Source organism: Callorhinchus milii, unplaced genomic scaffold, assembly GCF_018977255.1.
Source record: "Callorhinchus milii isolate IMCB2004 unplaced genomic scaffold, IMCB_Cmil_1.0 Scaffold5, whole genome shotgun sequence".
Taxonomy (NCBI): Eukaryota; Metazoa; Chordata; class Chondrichthyes; order Chimaeriformes; family Callorhinchidae; genus Callorhinchus; species Callorhinchus milii.
Window position 1 is genome coordinate 56,357,823 of NW_024704746.1, and position 23,451 is coordinate 56,381,273.

General features: G+C 37.4%; 1 protein-coding gene and 1 non-coding gene across 8 annotated transcripts in view; both read left to right on the plus strand.

The window, feature by feature from the left end:
* Positions 1–23,451, plus strand: part of LOC103188281 (copine-8) — a 203,712-nt gene that overhangs the window by 130,314 nt on the left and 49,947 nt on the right. For 3 of the 7 annotated variants that reach the window (XM_042335739.1, XM_042335740.1, XM_007908223.2), the window contains 4 exons: positions 1,347–1,450; positions 5,935–6,039; positions 9,761–9,802; positions 13,830–13,905. In XM_042335739.1, the coding sequence (XP_042191673.1) occupies positions 1,347–1,450; positions 5,935–6,039; positions 9,761–9,802; positions 13,830–13,905 (327 nt within the window). Of the gene's footprint in view, positions 1–1,346; positions 1,451–5,934; positions 6,040–9,760; positions 9,803–13,829; positions 13,906–14,297; positions 14,512–16,521; positions 16,540–23,451 lie in introns of those variants that run through there. The other 4 variants (XM_042335743.1, XM_042335741.1, XM_042335744.1 and 1 more) reach the window with 4 other exon arrangements.
* On the plus strand, positions 15,827–15,898 carry trnaa-cgc. Its single transcript has one exon. It is a non-coding gene; the product is annotated as a tRNA-Ala (tRNA).

Consider the following 23,451-nt stretch of genomic DNA (forward strand, 5'->3'; position numbering starts at 1 on the left):
AAAGTGTCTGATGAATTTTGACATTGCAAGTAGAAAAAATACCTGCAATTTTAGGCAGGTGTTGTACAGTCCAATGGGTGTAATAGAGCAGTCAATGAAGGCATGCCTCAGTCTTCAAGATCTAAATTGTCTGTGAGGATCAGTAGATAGTAGTTGCCGAATAAGAGATAACAATAGTCATGCCCAACAACCTGTTCCAAGTCCTTTGCACTCTGACTAGATGGCATTTTTGTACTCATTCTGCAAATTAATAACCAAACCAATATATTTGACAATTAGTTCGGATTGCTGGAAGTATGAATAATTCACATTGCTTCCAGGATCAGAGCACCAAGCAGAATTTTACCATTTACTGCCAGCCTGAGCTGAGGAGAACACTGTGCAATTAAACCATTGCATAGACCAGGGATATGTGGGCTGAATGCAGGCAGCATTATGTATGCATAAAATAATCAATCAGAGACCTCTTCTAATACACTGTTAGGTATTTAAATTAATATTGATGTGGAATAATAATGTTTAATATGGTTAATGCCTATTAATAGTCTGAATTGACATGAACCACCTGCAGTTCTCCTGAATCGAAGCTCATCAATGCCTCAGGCAAGCTGCCTTTTCAAGGTGATCAATGGCTGTGCTTCATTGCCATTCACTTTCTGATTGACAGATCAATCCTTATTTAGCAGTAAACACTGGACACAGGGCTTCTAGATTCTAGTGACTAATGGTATTATAAGTCAATAATATGTTTCTACAGTTACAGCTGCAGAAGGCTGAAATTTCAGACAGTTCCATATTGAGACTTTGGTAATGCACAATTATGTTGGGGAAATCCCATATAGGTTAATATCGTCAACGTGGCTACATAGAAAACAGCCAGAATCTCAGCTCTCGGATGTTCAAATATTTCTTGTTAGAACATCAGTACAAATATTTCTGTCCAAATTTCTCACTGTATCTGCCTAGAAGTTGAGAACATAAAAATATAAGAAAGCATGGAATGAGAAAGAATAAACTCTAGAATATTCGTTCACCTCAACAATTCAAACCTAGCCTCCTTCAAGGATACCATTGACCTTCTCCTGTTCCCTTCATCTTCAGGGGAAGAAGGTAAAGCAGAGTCTGTCTCCCTGAGGTTCGATGGATTCCACAACTTTGTCTAGCTCTGTCTAATTTGTCTATGAAAATTGGAACTATGGATGTGACCTGAACCCAGTGAGCTAAAGCCCTCAGTAGTAGGGCAATCCTAGCTGGATAAGTGTTTCTTACTGATAAGCTGTGCAGTTACCATAAAATAACTTTTTGATTGCTTTCTTTCATACTTGATCCTGTTTTTATTTTTGCAGGATGTTGTGGTGATGCAGTTTTGTGCCAACAAATTAGATAAAAAAGACTTTTTTGGAAAGTCAGACCCTTTTCTAGTGTTCTTTAGGAGCAACGAGGATGGAACGTAAGTTTTGCAAAAATTAATGAGTTTTCCAGTAGATCGATTCACAGATGTTACAAGTGGTGGTGACTTTTTATAATAAGGTTATTTTAGCTTAAAAATTGAAGGAAATTACTTTAGTCTCAGAATAATTCCTTCCCTACAGCTTGTTTGTGGATTTCAGTGATGCATGCAGTGCTTCTCTAAAACTGTATTTTCAGTAATTGCGTGGGTTGGTGTGAATGTCAGAGAGGAGTTTGACCTAATCTGCAAACCTCTTGATACAGAATATGTGCAGTGTGTGTTTGATAGGACAGATTATTAATCACAAGTTTATCCTATTTCCCCTCCCTGCTATTTTCCATTACTTTTCATTAATAAGTCACGAATGTTGTCACATAAGGTTTCAACGCCTTACAGATTGCTACATGGTTTATAACCATTTTGACATAACAGATGTTTATGTAACTGAGATTTATTAAAACTATTTTCTTTGGGGTGAATGTATTTCATGCATACATAATAAAAAAAATCTATCTCTAAGCTGGGAACCGTGCCAATGTTCAGAAAATAGTTTCCCCGATATACGCAAGTTATCAATAAGATTGCGGCTAATGGGCAAGATTTCTAAACAGCAAACCCTGTACGTACTCAGGTAATCCTTAAATTAACACTCCAGAAATCCGCTCAGTCGCTGGTCGATGACAATTTCCTTCCACACTCCTGGAATCTCCTTTGGCCACAATCTGATTTGTGATGACTGAGATCGGATTTGAACAGAGTTCCAAAGTGTTGGTCTAAAATATATCTGGGCTTCTGCAGATTTTACTATTCTTTGGCAAACCTCGTAACTTAGACAACCTCAGTTACTGTAATTCCAAACTGACTGCAACATGTTCTTTTTATTTCCAAAGCTATAATGTAGTATATAATAAAGTACATAATGTAATATACATTATATACATTAGCTGTAAGGTAATCACAATGAATCCAAAATATTGAGATAATCTACATGCATAAGTGGATTCATTGCTAGTCAATGAACAGTGATATGACTGATAGTAACTGTGTATAAAATAGCATACTATATTAGTAAGGAATCAGCTGCTTAATCATGAATGAGCTACATGCTATTCTCTTGTCATAAGTATGCATTTTTCAATTATATTACATTCCCTTCTTGTCATACTGACCTACATAAAAAATGGATAATTTCCCATTTCCGTCCCTTACTTACCATTTCTTCATACCATTTGTCATGTAGTTTGATTATTCAGTGAGGGACGATTTTCTAACCATTTGAAGAAGCATGGAGTGCCTTAGACATTACTTCAGGCAATAAAAAAATACTATAATGCATCAGAACATTGCAGAAAATTTACAATGTGCAATTGAGGTACATTCATGAGGTATCAAATATTATGGCATCTTGTAGTTTAGTGGTTATAGCACTTGCCTCGCAACTTAGAAGACCTGGGTTTGATTCCCAGGCAGGGCAAAATGTTAGGTAAGTTTCCTTAGTCCACGAGCCTCTGTTTACCCAGTAGCAAACAGGAAAGTGGTTGTGAGTCGATTGGCGGATCTCTTTTCTGGGGGTTATTATTATTAATAATCTTATATTCTCTATCTCTTTCACCCCTCTCTCTCCCACCCATCTCTCCCCCCCCCACCCCTCCATGTCTCCCACCCCTCTCTTTTCCCTCTATCTCTCCCCCTACCTCTCTTTCCCCCTCTCTCACTTGTCTCTCTCTATCCCCCCTCTCCCCCTACTCTCTCCCCCTCTCTCTCCACCCTCTCTTTCTCCCTCTTCCCCTCTCTCTCCCCCCTCTCTCCACCCTCTCTCTCTCTCCCCCTCTGGCTCTACCCCTCTCCCCCCTTTCTCACTTGTCTCTCTCTATCCCCCCCTCTCTCTCCCACTCTCTCCCCCTCCCCCCTCTTTGTGTCCCTCCTCTCTCCCCCTCTCTCTCCCCTTCCTCCCTCTTTGTCCCCCCCCTCTCTCCCCCTCTCTCTCCCCCCTCTTTGTCCCCCCACCTCTCTCCCCCTCACTCTCCCGCCCTCTCTCCACCCTCTCTCTCTCCCCCTCTGTCTCTGCCCCTACCTCTCTCTCTCCTCTCTCCCCCTCTCTCAACCCTCGCTCTCTCCCCTCCCTCCCTGTCTCCCATCCCTCCTCTTTCTCTCGCCCCTCCCCTTCTCTTCTCCCTCTTCGTCTTCTCTCCCTCTCCCTCTCTCCCTACCCCCCTCTCCTGAGCTCTCCCAAGCTCTCCCCCTCCTCTCTTCCCCCCTCCTCGCTGTCCCCTCTCTCTTCCCATCTATATCTGCCCCTCTATGTAGCACCACCAAATCCACCTTGGTCCAACATCATTTTAAATAATTTTATATATTAAAAAAAACTTTAGCAAATATATTAAACACAATCATATGGATGGATCAACAGTTGTGTATTATTTGCTTGGGTTCATGGGATCAATAGGTATTGGGTTGTAATTTGTGAGAGTCACAAAAGATTTTTGCAGCTAGTGATTTCTGTTGATGCCCAGATATGCCTTGGGCTGACAATCTGGAACTCCATTTGGGTCCTCATCTCAGGAAAGCTGAATTGTGGCCAAAGGAAACTCCAGGCACTTGGTAGGAGATCAGCATCAACAATGCCTGAACAGAGTTCCAGCAGGTCAGCCTATAATACATTCAGATATCGGCAGGATTCACTAGTTGCAAATTCTTATACCAGTTGCAAATTCCACTGTCTATTTGTTGCTAAACCACCTGACTTAAGTTGAAATTGTTGACAATTAAAGTATTATTGTTCAGAATTCATATTAAACATGTGTAAAAAAATGCAAAAATAAAGGTAGTTGAGGCCAGGACACTGGACATTTAAAGTGCAATTTGATGCTTGTGGTGCAAGGACGGGTATTCCTTAGGGTAGGTACTCTGGAGGGATGAGATCAAATAGCTGGAGGGATGAGATCAGATAGCTGAAGGGCCTTGTTCACTCCAAACCAATCTTGTGATCTTGTGAAATATTCTGAATGCAATTTATAAAATTTGAAGGGAAAAAAGTAAAAGTTCAGCATTGAGATTGAAGTCACCAATCGTGGCAACCTTAGCACAGCACATATATGACCCATTGGAATTTCTCTATACGCTTGTGGCGCACCAGTTAATCAACTGGATGAGAACATGGGCTTTCTACTGAGAGGTTAGCAGACTATTTTCTGTTAGTTAGGCTTGCCCTTCGTGATTCTGGTTTGAAGCAGAAATTCAGACAGTTTGTATTCCTGGTTCATATTCAGTGAACCTCCTGTGTGATTGTCGAATGAGAATAGAGTGGAGCTTGATGTCTTCCAGTGGATGAATTAATCGATGATTAAATGGCAATCATTGTCTAGTTTCACTGATAAATGGCAACTTGAGGATATCAGTGTGAAATCAGAGATCTTGGGACATTACCCCAGCATCAGTGAATCCTCTGGATAGGATAGGAAACAATTTTGGGAAAAAATAATGGCTTTGTTTTGAAATATAATATAATGCAAACTAGGAGAAAAAATAGTTAATACCCAAAACGTGCATATTCTTCTGCAATGGTGTCTAATATGCAAATTCAATATAGTAACTCGTAAGGTATGTTACCCATTTGTACTGCAGCAGTCACCTTTGCCACCCCCTCAACTTTAACTCTTTGGTTTTTCTGAAGCAGGGTCGTGTATTTGACTTCTGTCAAGTGGCTCACAGCATTCAACTAGAGTCAGCAGCATAGAATCATACCTTGTTGTATTTTGTTCAGTCGTCTCTGTGCTAGTGACCACCAGGTGTGATCTGCCATGGAAATCGAATATGTGACCTGGCTTCATAGACATTAGCAACCTTAATGTCAATGCTGTCGAGGGCATGTGCAAACATGGCTTGCATTCAGAATTTATACATTATGAATAACTATTCTATAACCATGTATTGGCCCAATATGTATTGGCCCCTCACCCTGACCATTTCCCCCCTCCTCGCTCCCTCCCTTCCCTCCCCCTGACCATTTCCCCCCTGCTCGGGTCATGACCCAACTGTGCAGCGCCTTGGGACGTCCTCCTGACGTGAAAGGCGCTTTATAAATGGAATCTTGTTGTTGTTGTATGTCAGTAGCTTGTGATCTATTCTACCTTCTTTAGGATTGAAGACAAACATAATGAAATAGGTATTTGCTTTCCAAACTTTTTTTAATTAAATTTTTCTTGTGTGTTTTTTAAACAAATGTAATCTTACATTCAACTCAAAACCTAAATTTGCCTGAAATAAAGTTTACTTTACAGCGAAGAAAAATAAATCTTGTATAATTTGTATTTCTGACAGTTTTAAGGTAATGTAACTAAGAAATGCCAATTCTTTATTCATGTTTATTTATTGGGATATGTGTGATATGGTACATTAGAATTAATTTGTTCAAGCTGTATGACAAGTTTTTTTTAAAAAAGCAATAGGAAGGTTAAAGCAATTTTCAACATATATTTTTCTAGATTTACCATCTGCCACAAAACAGAAGTTGTAAAGAACACACTGAACCCAGTGTGGCAAGCCTTCTCAATCCCTGTGCGAGCTCTCTGCAATGGGGACTTTGACAGGTAGGGGAAATGAATGCAAATCTGTATGCATTTTTAGCTGGTTACCAAGGATACTTTGGAATAAGCTGAACTTATTCACAAATGACAGCTATAATTATGAATATGCATAAATATTAAACTGAAATTTTTTTCTATGTTGACAGCTTGTTTAGGCACATTTGCTATATAACCAGACATGGAAATTTAAAATCTACCTGAATTGCTATCAGTAGTTTATTCTAAGTTTCTAAAATGTTCCAAAACATGCAAACACAACATTAGAAAGCCACAACTCATGTATGTTATTTTTCAAACTTTCAACCCATTACACAGATTTCATATCACTTTAAACTTATTATTAGGAACAAATTGTTCCCTTAATTGTCCAAAACAGCCTGCCATCCAAATGGAGCAAAATATACTTGTTTGGTACAATATAAAGGCCATGAAAGTCATGGACTTCCAAAACTATGCACATGGATCTTGCCCTGAGAGTATATGCACATAAGAAAGCATGCAATGAAAAATTCCCTATAAAACCACCCAAACCTTTTTCCTGCTCCTTCTACATATCATCAACTTTCCATGCTCTCAGGGAACTCCATCCTACTTATTTAATTTCTCAGATCAGGAAAAAATCTACAAAGTCTTATTGATCTATACGAATAATAAGGCAAAGTTGTAGGATCTCTCTCCCTTTCATTCTTGTCTTGGTTGTGATCTGTGGAAAGCAGCACATAAACCATTTTGTCACATGTAACTTGATTATCTCTGTCCATATTCATTTTCAATCCCAATCAGATATTTAACATAAGTTTTTTTTAGGAATCAGTTCATCAATACTACATTAGTTTCTTCTGTTTGTTAATGTGATATTATGATCTTCAGTGCCACATGCACACAACAGTCTGTTCGTGTCTCACATTGTTCAATAAATGATTAAACTGATTCATGTGTCACACTCAGTCTTTTCTTCAGTCAAAATTAGTTAAATTCTATCAGTCTATTAAACTTATTAAACTTAAAATCATAAATCCCAGAATCAACCCTTTTCCTCCTGTCCTCACCACCTTATAATGCATCAATTTATTTTTCATGTTGGGCACTTGGATAATGCACAGTCAAGTGATATGCAGGGCTGAAATAACTGGTTTAGATTTAGTAAACACATTCTGATGCATCCTAAAACCATAAATAAATGTCCAGATTTAAAGCCAATTTCCGAAGATGCCTGCCTTCAAAAAAAGACTCAACAACTGACACCAATACGGTTCTGAGGGTGTGCTGTGTTCGTGCAGGTTGAAACATTAATCCAAGGTTCCATCAGCCGAGAGAAGTGGCTCAGTTAAAGGGCATTAATTTACAATAAGGGATTAATGAGGGATTAATTTACAATGAATTTACAATCCCACTCACCCATTATTGTTTTTTTTTTACACACCAACTATGTTTGTGTTTGCAATACATTGTGAATTGATGACCTGATTCCATTGTAACCATATCATAAAAAGTTATTGTGTTATATGAGCGACTTTGCTTTATTAGCACTGTATATGTGGGTGTACATCTTGGTTAATAAAAAACTGACTTTTTGTGAATAATTGTGCACAACTAGGAAAAGAATTATAATACAGAACTACCATCAAGTGTTGCTTTATATTCAGCCAAACAAATACATGTATTTGAGGTCATGAAGAACAGTTTTAAAGATATTAGCAACATATTTCTTTGTTTTAAAAGGTATTCTGCAACAAGCTATTTTTGAAAATGATCCAAATGAAATAAATCAAAAAGTAATGCTAATGTTTTTAACAATACATTGCTTTTGGCGCACTTATTTAAATAGTTTTTGTTAAGTTTTGCTGTAGACAAAGGCAGTGCAAAATATTATACATAGAGGTACGAATTTCTGTTCTAGAAATTTACAAAGTAGTAAGGAGATGAGAAAGCAACTATCTTGGTGTTTTCAGATTGCAATCCTCTCCTGCAGACTATAGTGCTTTGCTTGCAAATCCTTTGTGAAAGAAGTGCAATGTAAAAATAATGGAAACAATTAAATTTAAGATAGTTTGATCTAACGTATACATATCTCTCTCTCTTGCACTGTTCATCAGTCTGTTTTTCTTACAGTTTGTTCTCATGGTTAGCTTTGATAATCACTCGCTTTTATGCCTTCTATTTTGCTTGTGTTACCACTTTTTCTGTTGTTACTAGTTCATTTTGTCCCTCAGTTACCTTCTCTTTTTTTTTTGTATTCTCTCTCTCTTTGTCTGTCTGTCTGTCTGTCTGTGCTTTTTCCCTTCGCCATTCTCGTTTGGGCTTTTGCTTTGCTCGCTGATGTTAGGAATACAGTACAGAACTATCTGCGTTGTCAGCACTTACTGCTAGCCCAAAGACAACAATACCCAGATGCTTTGAGAATTTTTCCAATCATTTTGAAAGTGAGCAGTAAAATGCAGCATTTGGCAGGGTTTATAATTTTCCATCAAATGCACGGGTTGTTACTAAATACAGGAGTTTTCATGGATCTGAGAATGCTGAGTAACTGAAAAACAAGAGAAAAGACAAAGAAAGTGAATTGAAATTAAATGCAGTAGAATGAGCTGTGCCAATTATCCATATGGCAGACCCTGATGTGGAAGTGACGTCAGGCAGCAGTGTCAGCAAAAAATGTTAGTTTCGTAAATATACATAAAGTTGCCAGGCACACAAATATTTTCAGAATGAGAAGGAGAGATGTGATCCAGATATTCAAAGGAATAACGAGAGACACACACTCATAAATGGATTGATAGATAGAGCAATAGACAGACAGACAGAACAGGCAGACAGATAGAGATAGAGCGAGAGAGCACGCGAGAGATGCGCACACATGTGCATACAGTCACACAAATATCTGGTATCTGTACTGCCTTTTATACCCATAGTGGCCTGGTTGCCAAATAATGTAGATATTGGACTCTCCACTGAAATGAAAGAACGGTGTGTTGCAGGCCACACACAGCCTGACATACTGAGATGAAGTACAATAAAAGCTATTGACAGATTTTTGTGTCCAGTATTACTGCACTCAAACTTGTGGCAAAGTGATCCTCAAGCAAGGATTGTTAGCTGGTATAAGCATGTGATGCTCTCCCATATTTCTAGAATTATTTTGACATAATTCTAATTGCTAACCTTGAAATAGTACCCTTTGCTGGTGAGGTGGGATTTAAATTTTGACATGTTCAAAATACATCTCCCATAGCTGTAACTGCATGACTTATCCAATGTTTTTTTTTCTCACAACGTGCATTACAGTCTATATTTAGAATGCTATTTCTCATTTCACAAGTGACCATTAACAGCCATTAGTGAAGGAGGGTTGACCTTTCTGACAAATGATTTGGTCTGATTGAAAAACATCTCAGTTGAGATTGAAAATGGTCACTGCCTCGGTCCAGTCAGCCACCTTGCCTTCCCAATGTTTAATTGTCAAATTTCCGTATTTAGCAAGACAATTACTTTTTTTGATTTAATATTGAATACAATATTGTGTTGGGCCTTTGCAAATGTTCTTTCTTTGACCTAATGTGACTATACTACATGATTAATTTATAAATGTCATGTGCAATAAATATCATTTAGAAAAATATGTGCGCTTTATGACAGCCATGAACCTATTCCAGAAATAGCAATTTGCTATTAATTAAAGTACATATAATATAAATGTATCTTATTCTGTTTAAATTTATCTTGACAGAACTATTAAAATGGAAGTCTATGACTGGGACAGAGATGGAAGGTAGCATTTTCCTTTTTTTTTCCTCTACAGAAACCATTGCTATTTATTTCTCACTTAAGATTCCATTGCAATATAACCTTTTGAAAACTGCAGTCATTATATACAAGTTCTTGCGCATCATTAAAAATAAATCAACAGAATGCCGCTTTGTTTCTTTATCACAAAGGCAAAATCCTCATAGAATCATATGTATTATAATCTTATTATATATATATTCAGTAGTTATATTGCAATATTAAAGGCTTCAAAGCCATAGTTACTCTTTTACATTAAATCCTAAACATTGAGGGCAATTTAGCAATACAGATGATTCTGATTACACTGAATGGGAACAGATCCCCGACTGACACTGATCCAGTGCTGATGTCATCCTCCATCCCCTTTCCGTCCACCCCTCTCTGATCCCAACCCGCAGCTTGAGTGCAAAACCCCTCATTGCCCAGAACTTTGGAACGTCCTCCTGACATGAAGCAAACTATGTAAATGCAATTCGTTGTTGTTGTTTGTCAAGACAGTTCTGCAACATTGAACTTAGGGAGTTGGGGAATTGATGTTAGATATCTCCTCTAGAGTTTTTTTTAAATTTAGTGAAGCACTCGTGTACTTGGGCGTCGATTGGCACAATCTAGCTCCCTTTTAAAAGATAATGTGAACCACCATTCAACCATTGCTCCAGAGAGTTGAAAGGGAAGATAGCAACTTAAACTGAAAATGAGAGTCATTTACCAATCTAACAGACTATCTATCGTCAGTTCAGAAACCATAATAAGCAACTGACAATTTGTCTCTCTGACAACAACAACTTAAAATGAGAGAATCTCATCAGAATTCTGCCACCTGCATACTTACCTGGACCAAACTCCGTCCCCACATCTCCTAGTTCTGGCCAGGCTCCACTGGGTTCCCCATCACCGAACGGATTGACTTCAAGATCCTCACTCTTGTGTTCAAATCCCTTCATTCTCTGGCACATCCCTACCTCTCCGACCTGCTCACTCCCCAATCCACCACCCAGCGCCTCCGCTCGACTGGCACCAGTTTCCTGCTCGTCCCTTGCACCCTCCGCCGCACCATCAGAGGTCAGGCTTTCAGCCACTACGCCTCGAAACTCTGGAACACTCTCCCTCAATCCTTCTGCCTTGCCCTTTCTCTCACCTTTCTCATGGCCCGCCTGAAAACCTTCTTTTTCGACCATGCTCTTATGGCCACCCCACCCCGGCTCGGAGTCAGGCTGTTAAGTGCTCTGAGACACTACCCTGTGTGGAGGGCACTATATAAGTGCAAGTTGTTGTTGTCATCTTCCAAAACAATGATAGCATAAATAATGCATAACAGTGGATAAAAATATATTACGGAAATAATTTTTAAATTTTGAAATGTTAAATGCTTTTAATACCCTCCCAATAAATGTTTATATCTCATTCTTCTTGAATTTTTTTTCTATGTGAATTGTCTTGCTGCTAGTGATATTTAATAATAATAATCCTTGCATTTGATATAGCTCCTTATCATGCCTTCAAGACGTCTCAAAGCGCTTCACAGAACATACTGTAAAGTGAATTGATTGTATATTTTGTGGGCGAAACACGGCAGCCAGTTGCACACAGCAGTGTCCCACAAATAGCCGTGGATTGAGTGACCAAATTATTATTTTTTTAAGAGATAATTACCCCGAGAAAAGTGATCCGCTAATCGACTAACAACTGGGTTCCTACTTACTGCTAGGTAACAGAGTTATGTGGAGTAAGGAAATTTGCCCAATGTTTCACCCTGCCCAGGAATCGAACCCACGTCCTCTCATTTGTGAGCCAAGTGCTCTAATCACTAAGCTATAGGACTCCACACTACAGTGATATTTCTATAACTGCTGCTCCTGCTACCTCTGTTGTTCTGGCCACAACCTCATGATACATTGCAGGAAGAGAATTGTTTTCCTTGATGATGTGTGGTCTTGTCATTTGACAACATTTATGAAAAATAAAGTGTCACATTTTCCAGGATGTTCATTAGCCTGTGAATATTCTCAGGTCACTAACTTTGGTAGCAGAGGATAAAGCTTCTATGAGGGAAGCATCCATCAAACCGCAACTACATGATTCACATCCCACACTACCTCTTGCTGTGTAATGAATTGAACTCTGTAGTAAAGATTCAAAAAATAGAACAAAGTTACTAAATACAGATTTATAGCTTGTTCAGGGAAGGCTATCCATGTGAAGTCAGACTTTTTGAAGTACTATTATTCTAATTCAGTTCCAAATACTGTGATAATTTCTAGTTTACCAATCTAACAGATTATCTATTTTCAGTTCAGAAACCATAATAAGCAACTGGCAATTTGCTGCCACTTTAGCTTCTTCTTTAGGTATTTTTAAATATAAATCCCCTTTGTTAAATATTAAACTCAAAATTACTTGTGTTTGAATTTAATTTTAAAATCTTTTAATTCTTTCTCTATTTTGTCAAACATAAATGTATATAAGAAATGTATAAAAAAGATAGCAAATCCTATGATAAAACATTTCCCAAGAATGAATCACCCTTATTGTTTGCTTATCTGTAGACCTGCCTTCTAATTCACTTCTGTCCAAGTATAAAATGTGTTAGGAAGGCAGTTATTCGTGAATTATCTTTCTCCTGCATCATAAGTTGTAAGATTTGTAACTGCTTCATAAATGTTTTCACAATACTACATATGCACATTAAAGACATTTCTATTTTTAGCAATGTTATATAAATAGCTTTACTGTGATTGGCATGTATAGTTATGCCTGCATGGTTTCTAGTTACGTTATACCTTAGCATTATAGTGCGTTAAGGAGTAACTTCTATATCACTACAATGAACAATTAGTTGTGATTCCATAATGACAATCAGGTGCTGTTGGAGTGAATAATCACCCAGTCCTGTCTCAGTTATCATGCAATATGACAGGAACGAAACATTTACTGACAAATTGTAATATTAATGGAGAACTGGGTTGAGGTTTAACTGGCATTCTTGGGTTCTGCCTTCCACATTAAACTTAAATATCAAAATACAATTTTGAGTTTGTAAATGTGTGTTAATTTGCAACTGTGTATGTCTGCTAAGCACATCTAAACTACATAAAATAATACTTAAAGTTTAAGATATAGAAACAAGGTGCAATGAGACCATGCCTCTTTTGCATTAATAACACGGGGTGGGGGGAGTTTCCAGCTTCTAATTTCTTCTAATTTCTGAATTGAAATTCAGTCGTACAAGATTTATTCAGCACAAAATGACATTAGTGTAAGTAAGATCTGTACAAATAACATTAGTGTAGGATCTGTACAAAAAACATTCATGCATATAATCTTGCAGCCTTTTCTGACTCATTTAATAATGAAATACAGCGAGTATGCTAAGTAAAAAAAATCACAATTACCAAGAGAAAGCCGTGATGGGCACCTAATGTTCATAGTGTTTTTGTCGTAACGAACTACCAGTGAGATGAAAAAACTATTAGAAGCCTATTTACATGAAAATCAATATAATGTGAAGCTTTTTCAATGAGTCTTGATAGCATCATAGGAATGTTTCAAACATCAGTTGCTATTGATTTTTGTTGTCATTGATTACATTTTGCCCACAAAATATACAGTCAATTCACTTTACAGTATATGCTGTAAAGGCTTTGAGATGTCTCAAAGATGTGATAAGGCGCTATAGCAAATGCAAGGATTATTATTTATTATTGATGAAATTTAGAGACAATCAGGATTAGGATTTCACAGATTACAGATTTTAGTTAACATTAAAGATTGTATCAGCAATAATGACAGGGCTGTAGCTTTTCAGTTTGCGAAGCCTTTCCTCCTGTTTTTCCATTCATAAGTACTGTGTTAGCTCAGAGCAATTAGAATTTTTCACTTGGTTCTTGGTTATCAGCTCAACATAGTAAAAAGTACACCAATCTGTAGTTAGCTGTTCTTGACCGTATTTGTCTGGAGATTGCGCTGTATGAACCAAAGCTTTAGCATGATATTGTATTTGTATTTTACAGCCACGATTTTATCGGAGAGTTTACTACCAGTTACAGAGAATTGTCCAGAGGACAATCGCAGTTCAATGTGTATGAGGTAAGAATTTGCTTTTTGATGCAAAGTACTACAACAGAGAAGGTATTGTGAAAAGGTTTCTTCATCTCAACTAAAAACAGGATGACCCTTTCAATTGCTGCGAGATGCATCAGTATTGAGGGCAGCAGTGTTGTGCTGCATTTATGTTTGATATGTTTCCTAATTCCAGCAATCCCTATAGTCCTCTAATGCGATAACTAATGCACCATATCAGTTATTCCTGCTCCAGATATCACAGTGCTGTCGCTGACCTTTGTGGTGCACTTATGCTGCCTACCTAAGGCTTTACTTTAATCCTTTTAGTCTCTTTCATGGTTGCAACAATTTCTACCAAGATAACGTTTATGTGTGCCTGTTTACTTTCCTTTGATATACCTGTGTTCGCATTACAGTAGAAACCTGTTATAAGGCAGTAGTTGGGGGTCCACAAAATCAAATCTGCCTTATAATGGATTGGTTGCCAGTGAGGGCTCTTGTGTATATGTGCAGAAAGCCAGTCAACAGAATCAGTGCGTATCAGGCTTGAACTATGACACTGTGCTAAAACTATATCATCGTTTTGGAGCACAAAAACTGATTTGAAGCAAGACATCCAGCTTTCTGTGGCGATCTTGGATTGTTTGGTAAGTAAATGTCAGGGATCTTGCTAAAGGGAATTCACATTCTACAAAGCATGTGATGTTCCGAGACACTGCTAAGGATGAAGGGCACTGTATAAATGCAAGTTGTTGTTATAATGGAGTTCCACTGTATAAACTTGCAGCATGTACTAGTTGGGTGAAATAGCCTTTTCTGTGCTGCATAATTCTGTGTAATTCATTCACAGTAACTCATGTGCAAATTTAGTCTGCAATATTCTTCTGTCCTAAATCAATTTCCAGAAAAGCAGCTTCAAAATTATGATTATATTTATGAATTTCCAAAATTCTGGTTACTCTGAAATACAAAGAAAACTGTCTAAATCAAGCCCAGTGAATATAGTGATTTTTTAAAATCCCATTATCTACTAAAGAAAGAAAATCTGATTGTTGTATTTTTTAACCAAATTTCCTCATGTTTTATATTTATGATGGGAATTATTGATTCTTCTGAATGTTTTAAGTGCAGTGAATACGTTCTCCATGTGTATTTAGCTTGATCACGTTCTAGTTTTTGAATAAGAAAAATGTCACCCTTAGCCACTGGTATCCAATTGGTTTGAAGCCATTACCCAAATGCAGCACAAGTGTTAGAGATTGTGTTGTCCTCCAAAGAATCGGAATGAGACCAAGCCAGTCAAAGCAAAATACTCCAGCTAAAATTGGTGAATGTTACTGAGATTGATCCGCCCAACAATAAACAAATTAGTCTTTCAATCCCATCTCTTCCCCAGTTGACCCATGGGCTTTCGGAAGAAACAATCTAGTCTTTCTGGTCACAAAATCTATACTAGTGTGATTTGCACAGCTTAAGCCTGTTAACAGCCCCTTGGGGACCATAGAATCATAGAAAGTTTACAGTACAGAAGGTGGCCATTTGATTTTGTGCTGAGCTCCCTAATGGAATCTATTTACTCAACAACAAAAACTTGCATTTATATAGTGTCCTTCAGTTTGGATGAAGTCTCAGCTCACTTCAGAGTACAACCAACAACAACAAGATTACATTTGTACAGCGCGTTTCACGTCAGGAGGACGTCCCAAGGGAGAAGGTGGAGGGATGGAGGGAGAGGTAACTGTGAGGGAGGTCAAAGAGTATTTCAATGGGATTCGGATAAATGACATGGAAGGGTAGATGAAGTTAGTAACGCAGTAGGTATTAATTTTTTTCCCCACAGTATCTGGAATCGTTTTTATTTTTGAAACTTTCTGTTTTAAGTTCAGTATCTTTTTAAATCACACTATTTGTTCTGCTTCGGTTCCCAGAAGTAACCTCTATGTGGAGTCCTGTAGCTCAGTGGTTAGAGCACTCGCCTCGCAAGCGAGAGACCTGGGTTCGATTCCCGGCAGGACGAAATGTTGGGCAAGTTTCCTTACTCCACATGCCTCTGTTTACCTAGCAGTAAGTAGGAACTCGGCTGTTAGTTGTTTGGTGGATCGCTTTTCCGGGGATAATAATCCCTATATAAAAAAAATAAGAATATGGTTACTCAATCCAAGACTGTTTGTGGGATACTGCTGTGCGCAATTGGCTGCATCGTTTTTTTCTTAGCTTGTATGGTGCACAGATGTTCATAGAATGGGAGAATCCCATAGACCGAATGGAAGCCATTTGGCCCATTGTGCGTGTGCTGGCTCTCTGAAAGAGCAATCCATTTAGTCCTAATCCCTTGCTTATTTCTTGTACACTTTTCAAGATATTAGTCAAATTCTCATTTGAAAATAATTGTGGATATTATTTTATTGTTCAATATGGTCGCTCTTCGCTTTTCACAAATGATAAATATTTCAAACCAGCAGCAAATTGCACCTGTATAATGCCTCCCACATAGCACAATGTTTCAAAGCACTTTACAGAGACAGAACAAACATGGAAGTTAGATACTCTGCAGGAGTGTTTTATATATTTATTCAAAATACTATTATAAACCTATTCTTGCTTTATGTTCTCGCTTTATGTTTCTTGTGTTCATTTCAGTGACTTGAGTTCAGGCAGCGTATAACAGAGAGGTAAAAATTGGAGGATTTTGTGTTAAATCCATTTGTTTGCATAATGTAAGCCTTTGGGGCACTCTATGGAAATATTTTGTTCTATGTAAGAAATTGGCTGGCAACTATTTTGCCTTAAAGTTGGAAACTTTCTGCCTGCATGGGAAAGCATGGCAGAGTATCAATTTATAAATTAATAGATTCCCCCAATGACTGAAGTTCCTATGAAAAGAGGATTTTTTCAATTTTGAATGCAAATGTTGCAGTATTGCAGATTTTCAGTGATGTGTGAAACCCTTGATAATTATGCCACATCTTTCTCTGATTGTGATAATTATATGTAATAGAAAATGGGTCATGAAATCAATGCATCCCTTTCAACTCTGATAAAGGTTACATTTACTGGAAAACGGATTGCTCAATGGTTCTCAGTAATATGGTTCCATTATCAACAGTTCCACATATTGATTCCAACATTTCATTCCAAAGTGTGGCAATTACTTTTTGATCCTGATATTTTATTAGAATCATAAATCAAGATTATATTCCAGCATGACTAAATTGCAAAAATGTGAAAAGATTATATTTGTAATCTGCATTTATGATGTTTTAAAAGAAAAACTGTTCCACGTTACATTTGGCATCTACAAGCTAAAGTAAACTGGCATTTAAAGAAATAAAATCTTATATTGTGTTTTGTTAGGGATGTGATAGAATTTCTTTGAGCAGTCATTTATTTTCTGGAAATTTTTTGTAAAATATATTTAACATTTTCAGCCATCTGGGGATACCTGACTGCTTGCAATTGCAATTGACAGTTTGGTATTAGCCTGCCATTGAACTCTTACAATGCAGGACTAAATAAGTAGTGATCCCTAGGGAGAAAAAGGCACAAAATATATTTGCATCGAACCAGTTGAAAGAATCATTGTTACATTGTGATTACTTGAGATTCAGCTCCTTAAAGCACAAAAAGCGATCTGCTGAAGAGTTTGAAAATTGGTGTCCAACTTACTCTGATTGCTAAAAGTACCATTTCAAATTCTAAACATGTACCTAACAGATCTGAATTCTCCTGAGAACCAGGGCAAACATAATCTCCATTATTTCATGTTTTTTTTAACTGAAAGCACTAAAGTGAGAATTAGAGAGAAATGTAGATTTGTGAAGTGGCAGATAATATTTCAGTTGTTGACTTGCTACCTTGTGAAAAATGACAATCTATTGAAATGTTGGTGTAAGGGGTATTTATTAAGCGCTTTCAGACATCCTCCTGATGTGAAGGATCTTATATGAAACACAATGATTTTTATTATTCTTAATAATCATAACTCCAGTTTACTAATGCCAGATAGATTTAACATGATGAGAAAAATTAAATCATGTTGAATGTTTGGAATTGTCAGGTACTGCACGAAACCAGTGGTGTAGATCACATTCATCAAGTCTTAATCTTTTCTAGGTAATGGCTCCAGTGTGAACAGCAGCGCAGCAATAGCCCCCTCCCACTAATTACAGCAGCTATCAATCTCTTCTTGGCAACAGATTGAAACATTCAAGAATCTAAAGGGTCAGACAGGAGGAGACCATATACAAGAGAGAGATTTTAAAGATCTGCAAATGTCAAGCTTTGGCGTATATATGAAATTCAGAGTTGTGAGTGAGATAATAACAGTAAGGTTGTGCAGTGTTGGAAAACAGCTTATTTTTCAATCATCAGGAAGTGATTTCTGTGGAGTTGGAGAAGGTGCTGGGTACACATGCATTTGCAGCAGTCTAACAGGCTCATCCATTGCCACAAATATATATGAAATACATTGTTGGCACAGCAATTACTATATTCTGTTTTATGTTGAGTCTTGTCGACTCTGGAAATGTGCAGACAGGTACTGAGAGTCGATCAGTCTGTAGTGTACATCAACCATGTCAACTTCTACTCCTTCATCCTGTTGTCTGTTTTTGATGCCCCCCAAAATATCATTGTGGTGAGCGATGTCTCTTAGTACTTTACGTGCATTTGGGTTTTGAATGAGATAGCTGACCTCAAGGGCATCTGTTGGATAATCATGGTTATGATTAGAAATCATGGTTTATGACACCATTACTCAACCCACAGATCAGCAAGGTGCAGGGACAAACAGGCACACGAGTGACAATCCAGCAAAGAACAAACATTCGATGAGAGTGTAAGTCTCGGGACGAATTTTCACGAAGTAATGGATTTTTATAATATTCCCTGCCGTCCTTTTGTGTATTCCACTTATACCATTGGTGTTTTCCCTTTGGTTGCTAGCATTAGCCTATCTTAAATACATAACAATAGTTTTTTTTAAATTATTACAAGACTAATTAGCTTACCAGGCATGTATCTATGAAAGGAGAGACACTGGAGGATTGTGAGACACCCACAATTATATTAGAAATTATATTCTTCAGAGACACATTCCTTGTGAAATATGACATACTTACAATTGAAACCAGTATTTATCAATTTCACATCATAACATAAATTCTTTTGTAACTGTGGGATCAATTTAGGGGAAATTTCTTAAATAAGAAATTAAGTTTGTGATGCGAGAATGTTTCTCCACCTCCTTCTATTTTTGGAGTGGGGGTTCCCTTGAGTCAACTTCACAGCTACACAGCTCAATGTACACTCAATCTCTTACGCAGTTAGCATGCTGTTACCATGATAAATGAACCGCAACTTATTCCAAATATATTTTTCAGTCAGTGAATACTCCACTGGTTTAGCCAATAAACCAAATATCAACACAAAAACAATGTCAATTAGTTTTACTTTGCACGGATAAATGCTAAATGCTTTTGATATTGTTTAATAATATATTTCATTACAAAATAGCACCAACAGTAACCAGTTTAACAAATAAAAAATCCTTTTGTTGTGCTTTTTTCAGATGAAAGGTTCTAAATGAATTATTATTTTCAGGTGGATTAAACATATCCAATTTCTAACCTGCTACATTTTTTATTTTAATTTGAACTGATAAATGAGCTAATATTTGAAGATAAAACTCATCCTGGGTTTAAATGGATATTAGGGACAAGAATACAATCTATGAATAATCACAGTTTAGTCAGAGTGGACTTTTTTTTAAATTACATCAAAAGTGCAATTATGAGTAAAATGATTTAAAATTATTTAAAATGATTGGGGTACATCAGTGAGAAACAGCAATTTAAACTTGTGGGAACTGAGTGCTTTGATCTTCAACTCTCACCTTAGCTATTGAGTTTTTAAATATAGTTGGATGAATTGTTGACATTTCTATATTAATTTCTACAATATGTGAATGATATTCCAGCGTCTTCCACTGATGGTGGTGCTAAAGTTTCTCTGACATATTTGGGGGCTCCCTTATTGAGAAATGAGTGAGAGAGAGAGGAAGTTCAAACTATATTTTAACACTGTTTCTTAATTGCGGATGTGATCAAGAATATAGCGACTTATGGAGTAAGTTGCTATTCCATTCCCTGTGGAGTAAAATTTGCGGTGTTCCTTGAAGATGTTAAAAGAATGTCATCAGGTGGCGTCCTCTCAGGGTTCTCATCCTGCCATATTGTAAAGTCAAGCCTAGAACCCCTACCCAATTGCTGAAATATAATTTTTTTGTGAAGAAGAATGTGAAATTTAGCCCTTCATGGCAAATGAACAAGTATTACATCTTTTAAATTCTGGAGATTCATATAGAGCAAAATTGTTTTCACAGTGCTGGGACCTGAGAGGAGTGCAAGTCACTTACCTTGAGGCGCAACCTGCTTAAATAAGTTAAGGAATGCTTTAGGCACAACACAATTGTGGCGTATGTGGAGAATGCTCACTCTCTAGTGCTGTATGTATCATAGCTGGTTTCAATTCATGATGCACTTGACTGCAAATTTTGAATTATTAACTTGCTAATGGATCGAATACTGTACTAGAAATATGCAACATTTTCTCTATTTATCCTTTATCAAAATCATCCATCTATTTTTTAGAAATCTAAAACCATTTCCTTTTTGTCTGATATGAAGGATAAAATAAGCACAGAAAATAACGCTTGAGCAGAGATTGGACTGTTTATAATAATATAATACTAATCCTTAACATTTGATATGGTGTCTTATCAAGTTGTTGAGATGTCTCAAAGCGCTTCACAGAATAGTGAATTTATTGTATATTTTGTGGCTGAAACGCGACAGCCAATTGGCAGCAGTGTTCTACAAACAGTTGTAGATTGAGTGATCAAATTATTATAATTTAACAATATAATATACAATTATATCGTGCCTATCATGTTGGGAAGATGTCTGAGAGTGCTTCATAGTGCTAGACGGGTAGCCGAGCTGGAGGTGGGAGCTGAGGACGATGGGGAGGGGAAAATTGACTGAAAATATGTTCGAAGAGGTACATTTTGAGATGTGCCATGAAAGGGAGCGAATTGGATGGACTCCAGGATGGAATTCCAGAGAGACTCAGGATGGAATTCTAGACAGGTTTTGCTTATTTTGCTAATATTGCAACAAAATGCCATCATATCATATATTGTCTACAAAACAAATGTAGACAATTTTTTTGCATCAGCCAAAGAAATTCCTGAGACTTGACTGACCAAAAATAGAAACGAGAAACAAAGTTGGAAGTTACAAACATAAATACAATTGCAGGGTTGCGGGCATCATGAGAATATCCTATTGTACAGGAGGGAGGATTTAGCAGCTGATCTACAGAGGTCTTTGCCAGTCCTCCACTGACTACAATGGCCCAGTATTTTTCCTTGCTCCAGGGAGGTGGGCAGCAATGAGATGAAGCTGTGGACCCAGGTGCTGCATAATTTCAACGGTAAAGATATGTATTGATGTATTAGTGTTGATTAAAGAATATTAGCACTGCAGGGGATACACATTTACCGTTCACACTCTATCCTTTCATATGAAACATGAACACATATTTTAATAAAATTGACTGGCTAGGTCTGATAACATGTTTCTAAATATTTCAGTGAATTTGTTGCAGATTATTTTATTGTGTTCCAAATATTTTCCCTTGACACATTCAAAGAGGATTTCTATTCCAGGGATAAATTGTAGGAATGGAATGCGCTTTCTCTTCCTGGAGGGATGCTTCCTGCTTACCTAATTATGGAAAGTAGGTAAGCACTGGTTGGCAGCAATTAAGGCTTGGTAACCCCTTGGTAATATCATTAGGACTTGGAAGGGCAGATTAGTCACTGGGGGCAGGGAATCCTCCCACTCAGCTCCTGTTAACCCTGCAAGCCAAAGCCCTATCAGGTAGGGTGGTTCTATCTGGACAAGCAGCAGGAAAGCTTTTCAGACAGTACTAGCAAAGGGAAGCTCTGCAGTTTTATATGGTTAGACTCCAACAGTGTCCCAAGAATGTGTCAAGGGAAAATAATAATAATAATCCTTGCATTTTAGAACACAATAAAATAATCTGCAACATATTCATTGAAATATTTATAAACAATTCTGTGCACGTTATCAGACCTAGACAGTCAATCTTATTAAGATATGCGTTCATGTTTCATAACCATTCCAGTGACCTCTTTTTAGATTGAAATCCTGGCTGGGTTGTTACCATTTATTATTGTTGCTGGGTTTTGGCACTTGTTAAAAATGAAAAACAAAAACTCTCTTGATGCGATTTATGACACCAACATGCTGTTTTTGCTAATCCAAGCAACACCATTGAAAAGTGATCAAGTCAGTCGTTAGGGATCATTGGACTTTTGTGCATCAGCACAATCAGACAATAAATGTTCTATGTGATCAGTGAGGTATAAAAAATGCATTGCAACACTGGGCACTATAAAGGTGTACAACCCTTGCTCAGTTTTACATAATGGTTGTTAGGTAGGAGGAGCTGTGCTCATGGGCTTACTGTAAATACTAAGTTGTTGAGTAAATAAAGCACTGTTTTGCATCACCCACCATCTGTTTTATCCCTCTCCCACCACCCCTTTTAGTCTTTCAGAGGCCAATTGCAGTATTTTAAAAAAGGGTGGGAAGCATTAATTGTGATTTCCATTATTTTTACAATATTCCTAAAACATCCAATTGTGATTTCCGAAACTACCTTTGTGCAAAATAAAACCAAGAGCAAATGGCCTGACCGTTTCCCCACATTGTTCCTTTCCCCAAACCCGTCCATTTATTTTGAAAATATGACTGTTGCCCAGAGTCTTTTTTTCTTCTCTCTGTTGATATTTCTTGAATGGGTATCAATCATCCTAAAATCTGTGGAGTTCCCCAAACACCAGCATAATTCACAGTGTTGTTTACACAGTTCTGCCAGCCGTAAATAGACTCTGTTTATGTCCTGCTCAAAATAATGGCACTAGAAAAAGATAGATATTTTCGTCGTTTTGCACGGGTTGGACCCAACTACTGTATCCCAAAGAAACTCTGAAAGGAATTTCAGATATTATTTAATGATCATCATCCTAATTGTGGAGTCCTGTAGCTCAGTGGTTAGAGCACTCACTTTGCAAGTGAGAGACCTGAGTTCAATTCCAGGCAGGGCGAAACCTTGGGCAAGTTTCCTTACTCCACACAGAGCCTAATAATAATCCCTCCAAAACAAAAACAATAATAAATTGGTCATTTTCAATCTATGACTGTTTGTGGGACACTGCTGTGCGCAATTGGCTGCCGCGTTCGCCCACAAATATACAGTCAATTCACTTTACAGTATATTCTGTGAAGCGCTTTGAGACGTCTGGAAGACGTGAAAAGCGCTATATCAAATGCAAGGATTATTATTATTATTATTACTCTCGAAATTATGTCACACATTTTAATTGACACAGGTGCCTTATGGAATTTCTACCCCATAGAGGGGCAACACAAACTCATGTCAAGTTGCAATGTGGATTTTTGTGATGATTTCAGAGAAATT